This window comes from Oryza glaberrima, chromosome 4 (genome assembly GCF_000147395.1).
Source record: "Oryza glaberrima chromosome 4, OglaRS2, whole genome shotgun sequence".
Taxonomy (NCBI): domain Eukaryota; kingdom Viridiplantae; phylum Streptophyta; class Magnoliopsida; order Poales; family Poaceae; genus Oryza; species Oryza glaberrima.
This window is the reverse complement of record NC_068329.1, coordinates 17,243,084-17,253,255: the sequence shown is the minus strand read 5'-3', so window position 1 is coordinate 17,253,255 and position 10,172 is coordinate 17,243,084. Positions and strand designations below refer to the sequence as shown.

General features: G+C 50.0%; 1 protein-coding gene across 1 annotated transcript; it reads left to right on the top strand.

The window, feature by feature from the left end:
• Positions 1–7,835: 7,835 nt before the first annotated feature.
• Positions 7,836–9,297, top strand: LOC127771673 (desiccation-related protein PCC13-62-like). Its single transcript, XM_052297599.1, has 3 exons — positions 7,836–8,302; positions 8,398–8,623; positions 8,712–9,297. Exons 1-3 carry the CDS (start codon positions 7,929–7,931, stop codon positions 9,081–9,083), a joined length of 972 nt encoding a protein of 323 aa, XP_052153559.1. The 5' UTR covers positions 7,836–7,928; the 3' UTR covers positions 9,084–9,297.
• Positions 9,298–10,172: the final 875 nt, after the last annotated feature.

Here is a 10,172-nt window from a genome sequence, read left to right as displayed (position 1 = left end):
GTGGGTGGCGAGGCGTGCATCGGGAGGAGGGATGGGTGGATTAGGGGTCGAGCGCTTTTGCGAGAAAAAATCAAGCTTCGTTGGTCCATCACAGCGAACTTTCGGGGAGAAAGAAGACACGTGGCAGATTTTCGGGGAGGAGAAGCTTAATTTATAGGACGTCACGTGGCCCAATCTCTAACCAGGGATAGAGCCCTGAAATCGGTATTAGAGATTAGAGGCCTACTAATCGGTATTATTAGTTATTTCTCTCCAAAACAAAATTAAGCAAATAGAATCCTCTTTTATACGAAGAGACTACAATAATCTACAGGCCTAGAACAAGCTCGGTATATCTTGAATTATTTTAGGTGGGTTCTTCCTAATACATAACCGTAAATTTTCTAAAAAAAGGAAATTAAAATGAAAAAAAAGAAAAATCTAGACATTTCTCATATTACAATTTAAAAATACATATAGGAATCTAGACATTTTTCAACGCAAAAGAGCTACGTCAATATATTACTGCCCTTAAAATTTTATACAGCCGTAACTTACCGATTAGTAGACCTCTAATTAATCTCTCTGGTAGGGCCACTTCATACAACCATTGATGGAAGAACGTGTGGTACAGATGCATGCAACGGCAATGTTTGCCGTCAGCCCCAATGACAGACGATGTGAACCCGACTGCGTGAGATACGGAGACGGGCGTGTGCGCCCGCTTCGCTGGGTTTTGTCGCGAGCGCCCTGCCGTTTTGGTGGCGCGTGCGTGCGTGCGTCCTCGATCGTGGCATTCGTCGTCACTGACGTAAACGTTTGCCACTTGTCTAGAACGCGAAGTAAAGAATTCGTAGTTCTCCTGCTGCTTTTGAGTTCTCGGCTTTTCTCGCGGCTCGACCGAGGCAGTGGATCCGCAGTTTTTTTTAAAAAAAACGTATGGAGTTTGTTAATCCGCGATCCTTGGAACGGCCACAGACCTGAGCACGAAGTTTAAAGTGTTGACATGATCAAGGATTCAAGGGGCTCCTCTGAAGCCGTGGCACCGGGCCGCGCATACGGTGTGTACCCAACCTGTGTGCGACTCGAGGGAAAAGAAAACCCACGGCACAAACGGCTTTCCTGCACGGTCCCTAGTGTACCAGCTTCTGACAGTAATGGGACGTACAGTAGGCACCAACGCATGCGGCGATGATGGAGCCCGCGCGGTCGGTCGGATCAGGACATGAACACGTGTAGGACACTCCCTGTGCTGTGTGCGGCTGTGACTGTGCGTGCGCCCACGGGTATCTTCTCCGAATCGTGCAGTCGCGGAGTCGTCGTAGGCTAGTAGCAGGTGGCCTCCCTTCCCGGCACACGCTGCAACCTGCGAAATACGCGATGCGATCAATTCCATTTCCATCTCGCTTCGCCTCGCGCGCGGCCGGGCCACTTGCGGCCTTGCGGGATCTAATCTTTCCCTTCCCCGTGTGTACCCGCGCACACAAACTTGGTGGCGGCGTCCGCTAGCTGCTCTGCCCCCAGAGACTCCACTCCCTGTGTCGGAAGACGCCGTCGCGAATTTGGCTTCGCGATCCAGCGCAGTACGTAGTGCCGCGAAGGCAGTCAGGGCCCCCAGCCGCTTGCGTGAAAAGTTAGAAACGAAATAAGCTAAGTACTCTAGTACTATTATACCAGTATATAGGCAGCAGGATTGTCACGTCGAAAAAAGAAACTGGCGAGATTGATCAGGGAGGGATGGTGCACTGGGCTTGTCACGTGAGGAACACATAAATCGAATCGATCCCCTTCAGCTATATACTTAAGTTGTTTATTACGTATGTTAGTGATAGGCTGATAGCCACTTCTTGATGTGTGAGTGTGACCAGTTAGATCTTTTCTCACCAACTAGTTGCAGTCAGCTAGCAGTGCTGATGGTGCTAACGTTGAAAATTGGAGAATATCTACCTCCCTGATTTTCGTTTGTGAGATGAACATTTAGGCTGTATTTGAGGGAGAGGAGATTGAGAAGATTGGGAAGATATGGAAAACGAGGTGAGCCATTAGCGCATGATTAATTGAGTATTAACTATTTTAAACTTTAAAAATAGATTAATATTATTTTTTAAAGTAACTTTCATATAGAAATTTTTTACAAAATACGCACCGTTTAGTAGTTTGAGAAGCGTGCGCGCGGAAAACGAAACAAACATTCTCCCATTGTTCTCCAAACGAAGGCAGCCTTAGATGTCTAGTTTTCCAGGTAGGACCATATTTTTAGCATGCATGGGGATAGAGTTTGCAAGCGTGTGACTTCACGTTCGAATCTTGATGTATACTTTCACTTTCTCAGTGATGCACTCCAGTAGGAATTCTTTAAGGTTAACAATGGTGTGCTAGTGGTCTCCGTCTGTTAAGCATGCGCATGGGTTTTTAATCTTGTAAACAGCGTTGGGCCGAAGGATGTGTGCTGAGTGCCATTTCATAGAGGAATAAGTCTATTTTGACTCTCTCATAGTTCTTTTAAAAAAAAGACTCTAATGTCTGGCTTCCGATTAAATCATCTCCCTCGCTTCACCCATCTTCCAAAGCCGGTACAAATAGACTCATTCGGTGGTTTTATAAGCGGTTTTTGCTGACGTAGCATATTGCCTGCGGTTGACTCGTTAAGCCAAAATATGGGGCCCACACGTCACTCTCCTCTATTCCCCTCCTCTCTATCTTCCTCTCTCCTCTCCTTTCCACCTCTCCCCCGAGGCCAATAGCACAACCACAAAGTCCACAACATCCCTCGCCGCCCCATCATCTGTGCCACTGCCGGTCCTCCATGCCGCGTGCACGACGCTGGCCATACCTTGCGGACCTTGCCACGCCTAAAATCTCCTCCTCCCTCCAGCGTTGTTGCCAACACTGATTCCTTGCCACTAGTTTGTTATCACTCCACCAATTCCTTTGACGTGTTCCTGTAGGGGCGGTCAACCGAAGGGGCGTGTGCAGTGATGGGTAGGATCAAAACAGCTAGTGAGGTCACTCTCTGCCCAGATCCGAGGACGATCGGCCCACCGTGAGGTCCCCGATTTGCGCACACGCTAAGAACATGATGGGCACGATGCCGTCATCCACCATGGTGAAGAACAGTAGAACGGCCTCGTCCTAGAACCCGTGCCTCGCGTGGGTGGTCACCATGGTTGTGGAGGAAATGATGTACCAGTCGACCAAAGGACACAAACATGGCTTCACCCAAGAACCTGTGCCTCACACGGTCACCATGGCCGTGCAAGAAACAACGTCCTGTCCGGACGGAAACCCGTAGAAGAGCGCCTGCGGGAGGCAAGCTCACAACGAGTACTCCTCGATGCTAGCCATGAGCAGCGTCATGGTCAACATGTGCCACGCCAACCTCGTAGTCCATTGCACCACCACCTCCAAGCTCCTACGCCGCCGCATCATCCATTCATCTGTTGACAACCAGATGGCTTTGTCGAAGGAGCGAACGGCAGTACGCACTCCTGGACGCACTCCTTGGTGGGTTCTAACAGCTTTGCCACCATCAATGGGTTCTTGTTGTGTGCCACCTCTGGTGGCCTCCTTAGCATCCAAGATGGTAGCGACCCTCTAGGACTTCCTTTGCGCACCGCCTCACCACTGTCAGCCACGTCCTTCGGCGATTCAGCTTGTCTTGCCTCCGCTGCTGCTTGTGAGGATAGAGAGAGAGAGGCGGGGAAGGAGAAAATGAACTGACATGTGGGGCCACCTGTAGAAACCGCTTCGCAAACCGCACCGGTTTTCTAATATGGGGTATACACTATACCTGATTTATAGTTGAAGGAAGCGATTCGATCCAAGGGTAAGGGATGAGGCAGGTATAATAGACTTTTATAGATGGGACTTGTTCTACCGTGACAAGTCTATGGGCCCAAAATTCTTTGCTATTATTTGGCCTAGCCCAGTCCATCTACAAACCTAGCATCTAGCCCAGCTTTCTTTAGTCCTTTCGGCCCAAATATACAGACGAGTTGGGCCTTTAGTCCTTCGTGTCCTTTGTCTTATCTCGTATAGTCGTATGCCCTCCGGCGCTGCATTTCGTCACATGTTTTATTCGCAAGAAAGATGGCAGCCAATCAGTAGCGTGGACGTGTGGCGTGTCTTTTCGCTTGGACGATACTGGGGAGCGTAATGCTCCACTATTACGGACGGCACCGTTGTAATAAAATTGTAATGTGCCAATCCGGCACCGCATCCAAAAAGAAAAGGTAGATATCGGCCGCACAACATATCCTGCACGTCATTGTTCGCCGTTTCTTGCTTTGCACCGTCGAATAGATCGTACATTTCGTGGGATGGCGCCGCATCTCTCTGCACTTCTGCAGGACTTAGAGGGGAGAAAACCCACACCAACCCACATCTGTAGCCGCCCACATGCTGGTAACATGTCAAAGTGCGCACCTACACAGGCTCTGATCGACTACAGTGGCGCAGCCACTACTACAGCACCGCTACAAGATCATGCGATCGAGCAGTATGTTTTCTCGGTCCAAACAATATAATAGGCATTACCGATTTGAAAATATGGCACACGACATGTGTTTCTTTTAATTAATCGCATCCCAAAACCTCACTAGTTTAACCCCCAGCTGCTGCATTGTCCCACCCAAAACGCTCTCCACTCTCCACTATTCACAGTCCATCTAAGGGCATGACAAACAATGGTAAAAAAATCAGCGTCAAAGACTCAGTATGGAATAGTAGATTATTGAGCAAATTGTTGTTGTGGATTACCTACTTAATTATAGATCCAAGATAAATTATTTTTTTAGACCTAGAAGATAAATTAATTTTTTAGACCAAGAAGATAAATTAAATATTTTGATAAATAAAATTAAACAAATATTTTTTATAAAAATGGTGCAAGCAATACAATAGAAGAAAGTATTTTGAGAAGATATATTTTTTGAAACATGGAGCAAACAATCCGTTTCAACAATTCAGTAAATAATCTGAAAAGAACTAAGCATAAGAGAAAATAGTACATATGAAATATCAACTACTTTTCCAATACCGACACACCGAGTGCAATTTTTACAATGTGGAGCAAAAAGAGAGAGATTATTGTCGTTTATTGATTAACAAATGGTCCAATAAATATCTTAATGCCATCTACAACATTCAATAGATCAAGAAACCAACATGAAATTGGACCCACCATCATTATCCCAGCGGAGCTGCCAACACCGTCGTTGATCTCCCTTAGCTTGTTGCCGTCATCTCCCTTGAGACGCAGCCATTGTCTATCTCCCTCGTCATACTGGTGGGGCAACAGGTCCTCGTCCAGATCCGAAGAAGGGCCCCCATAATGCGTGCTCTCTTTCTGTGCACACCAGGAGAGGGGACGTGAACTGTTGGCACTTGCTGTTCAAGCTGTGGCGGTGGAGGCATGGAGGATGCGTGATACTAGAGAAAGAGCGAGAGGGAAATGGGCAGAACAAGAGACAAAGAGATAGATCAAGACTTCAAAAGATGATTTTGGTTGAGTCAACCTTAAAAGAGTCGATCGACTGAATTTGCTCGATATCTCTATCTATGTCGGTTCATATAAAAAACCGGTACCGATGTTTCACATATCAAATAGTATTTTACTGAACCAGTATCGATATTATTAGTGTTAGTATTTTTAATAAACCGATTCTGATAAAATGTTATTAGCGTCAGTTCTTGCCTACAGAGGATGAGGGTTGGATGGGTGGACGGGAGACATTCACTATCAGTTCCGGGTTGCATAGTGCATTACAATTATACTATTATGTTGTAAGTAGCGGTTAGTAGTTGCATTTGATCGAAAATTCTACAAGATCTAAGATTATTTTTTTTCGCGAACGCGCAAAAGGATTACACGTCAATATATTAGAAGAATAGAATTTTGATACACGACGCACTCAGCCAGACCGGCCTATGACAAGGAAGGAAGAAAAATAAAGATAAAAAACAAAGAAAGGAAAGGAACTCGAAACGACGGTAGCTCTACTCCAAACAGCGAGAGGGGGCAGAGCCACTCTACGCTCTCAACAATTCCCCAAAGGAAGCGACAGCCGCTAACGACCACATCCGGCCTCTGAAAGGATGGACTCTAGGACTACTGCGACCGAAGAGAGCACAGAGTCAAAAACCCTGGAGTTACGTTCCTTCCACAGTTGCCATGAGACTAGGAGGACTAGGGAGTCGAAGCTGGCACAGAGATGATCAGGTAAACAAGCCCTAGAAGATGGCCACCAATCCTGCAGCCAGCTGCCACGGAGGGGAGAGAGGGCAGCCCAGCCAGTAGACAACAACACCCATAACCAGACCTGATGAGCGAACACGCAGTCAAGGAGGATGTGGTTCGCCGTCTCAAGCTCTTGAGCGCAAAAGGGGCAGGCCGAGTGGCTATCAATGCCGCGCTTCTGGAGGAGATCAGCCGTCCAACAGCGCTGCTGAAATGCAAACCAGAGGAAGAATTTGCAATTAGCAGCTCGCGTGCCAGAGAAGATCGGCACAAGCAAAGGAGTGCTGACCAAAGAAAAACGCCTGGTACGCCGAACGCGCCGAGTAGCGCTGGTCACTCGTCCAACGCCAGAAAAGACGATCCCCGACACCCGGCGTAAGCTGAATGTGGAGCACCGCATCCCAAACAAGGAGAAATTGGGAGATGACCGGGACAGTGAGGGTGCCGCGGATGTCAGAAATCCAGGCGTTGTTTGCCAGGCCAGAAGCAACCTTGCGCGAACCACACAGACGCGGGGGCACAGCGAAGAGGAGATCCGGAGCCAAGGAAGCTACCGAGCGGCCGCAGATCGATTGGTCAGACCAGAAAAGAATCGACTCACCATCACCTGGTACGAAGAAGGTGGACGCCTCAAACATGTCAGAGACGGCTCGCTCGGCTGGGGCCTTTAGGCCGTCCCAGTAGGGATGCCCTGAGCGTTGGAGCCAAAGCCAGCGAACACGCAGGGAAAAACCTGCCAACCTAAGGTCAGGAATTCCCAACCCACCGAAAGCTCTGGGACGACAGACATTCGTCCAAGAAACCCGGCACTGCCCACCGTGAGCCGAGTCCGTGCCCGTCCACAAGAAGGCGCGACGCTTCTTGTCAATGGCCTTGATCACCCAGGCTGGAAGGCCGATCACCATAGACACATGGACCGGAATGGAGGAGATAATAGATTGGACCAAAACAGAGCGGCCGGCCATAGTGGTGAGTCGTCCCTTCCAAGGAGGAAGACGATGGGAAACCTTATCCACAAGCGGCTGCAGGGCCGCCTTCGGCAACTTGCGAACGGATAGCGGAATGCCGAGATAAGAACAAGGAAAATCAGAGATCGAGCAGGAAAAGCAGGACTGAACCAGCTCCAGGTCTTCAGCCGAACAGCGGATCGGAGTAACCGAACACTTGGCAAAGTTGGTGCGAAGCCCGGACGCTGCACCAAAGACAGAGAGGATATCCTATGTAGTCCCTTGATTTATTGCACCCTATTTTCATTTGAAGTGGCGTTTGAATATATAAGAGCGTACGGAAGCACCATGGCAACAACATGGATGAATCCTTCGCCGATCGATCTCTCCAGTCGATCCATCCGTGCACATGTCATAACCTAAATCCTCACGGCAACCGAGCTCAAACTCTGAGACAAAGGAAAAAAGAGCGACCGAGTGTGTAAAACAAACACGACACGTCCTTCCGACCTTCTCCCGACGCCACAGCACAACACACCCTTTGCGCGACTCCCCTACCCATCCACCTCACCCGGCCACACGTGTCACGCCCTCCCGCACGTGCCGCGCGCCCCCCGACCCGCCTATATACGTGCACCCCATCCCGAGCTCACCTCTACTCCAGCCTCGTGTCAGTGTCGTGGCGTGTGCAAGTGCAAGCTAGTCGCAGCTCGCGCGCGGCTCGTGGACAGTTGAGGCAGATAGCTCTAGGCTCTAGCCCAGCCATGGCTGCACCGGTCACCTTCGCCGTGGTCGCGGCGGTGGCGCTCGTCGCGCTGTGCGGCGGCGGCGGCGCGCGGGCGCAGGACATGGACAACGAGTGGGCGCGGAACAGGGGGTTCTACGGCGGCACCGGCGGCGGCGTGGGCGGCGGTCTGCTGCCGCAGTCGGACGTGGACCTGCTGGAGTTCCCGCTGAACCTGGAGTACCTGGAGGCGGAGTTCTTCTGCTGGTCGGCGCTGGGCTACGGCCTCGACGGCATCGACGCCAGCCTCACCGGCGGCGGCCCTGCCCCCGTCGGTGCCCAGACCGCCGCCCTCACCCCCTTCGTCCGCGACATCGCCACCCAATTCTGCTACCAAGAAGTCGGCCACCTCAGGTAAAAACAGCGGAGATGCAAACGTAGCTCGATCGAACCGGTGTTCCACAAGCGTTTGATCGATTTTGTGTTAATTTGATCGTACGTGCCTGCAGGGCGATCAAGCAGAACGTGAAGGGGTTCCCGCGGCCGCTGCTGGACATCAGCGCGGCGAACTTCGGCAAGATCGTGGAGACGGCGATGAACACGACGCTGGACCCGCCCTTCAACCCCTACGAGAACAGCCTCAATTTCCTCCTCGCCTCCTACATCATCCCCTACGTCGGCCTCACCGGCTACGTCGGCGCCAACCCCAGGCTCCTCACCCCTCAGGCCAGGAAGGTAAAGCTGCACACACCCCGATCGACACACGCGCATGGCACATGATCACTCTACCACCATCGATCACGCACACAGCATGTACGTGCAGCTGGTGGCGGGGCTGTTGGGCGTGGAGTCGGCGCAGGACGCGGTGATCAGGGCGCTGCTGTACGAGCACGGGCTGTCGCGGGTGGCGAGCTACGGCGTCGGGGTGGCGGAGCTCACGGCGCACATCTCCGAGCTGCGGAACGTGCTGGGGAGGAAGGGGGTCAAGGACGAGGGGCTGGTGGTGGCGCCGGGGCAGGGGCCGGAGGGGCAGACCGTGGGCAACATCATCGCCGGCGACCGCTTCTCGCTCGCCTACGACCGCACGCCCGAGGAGATCCTCGGCGTCGTGTACGGCTCCGGCGACCCCGCCAAGGCCGGCGGGTTCTTCCCCCAGGGCGCCGACGGCCGCATCGCCAGAGCCTTCATCGCCTAGCAAGCCGGCCGACCGATGGAAGAAAAAGGACATAGATACATCGGAACATATATAACTCATGTTCTTGCAAGCTGTAGACTATCTATACACCTTACATGTGTGTCAGTGTGTGTTTTGTTATAGAACTTGCATGGATAAATTGGGGAGTGTATACATGCATACTGGATGGTAATATCAATAATAAATAAAGGAGGCATTTACAAATTTGTCATTATGTAAGAATGCTACTCGAGTAATAGTTCTAGTGGTAATTTTATACTCCTACTTTCTAAATTGATCATCATGTAATGGAATTCAAATTTTCTTAAATTGATCATCATATAACCGCATGGATACGGATTTCAACATAATACAATTAATATAGCATGGAAGAATTTATGTATGCTAAGGTGTACTCTTTTACGACTTCCTTTACGAGTACGGAGGGAGTAATTGGCAACGATGTTTTGATCGATACATGCATTGTGAGAGAATATGTGCATGTTGTCTTGATTGATGCGATTTAAATTATTCTTGGTATATATGATGCTCATTTTAGGAACGAGGAAGTAATTTTCTAGTGACAATCAAACCAATGATAAATTTGTAATTGTAATTTTCCCTTAATAAATGGGACAATTTGCTAACAAATTTGATAGCTAGACACATACTATTTTCTTTCTATTCTTTTAGCCGTTTCTGATGTTAAGCCTAACGTTCTGCAGTGCCCTTCCGACATTGGAGTTCGATGGATCAAGCCATCGGAGAAATGAAAGAAGACGAAGCCGCAAAGGGCGAAAATTGGGCCTGTTGTAGTGTTGTGCGATTGGCCCAATTTAAATGGGCCGCACGTAGCCCTCAATCCCGTTTGGAATAAGTTCACTTTGGGTCCCTCTATTTGTCGCCCAGTCCGATTTTCGTCTCTTGACCGCAAAACCGGGTACGACCCATCCCTCAACTTACGAAAACCGGGTAAACGAGGTTCCTCGGCGGTTTTGAAGGCAGTTTTGGCTGACGTGGCTTGTTTGACTAGGTCTTTGTCCCACATAGTATTGACGTGGCGCTTACGTGGCAATTACATCTCGGGAAAAAAAAGCGTGGTCCCACATG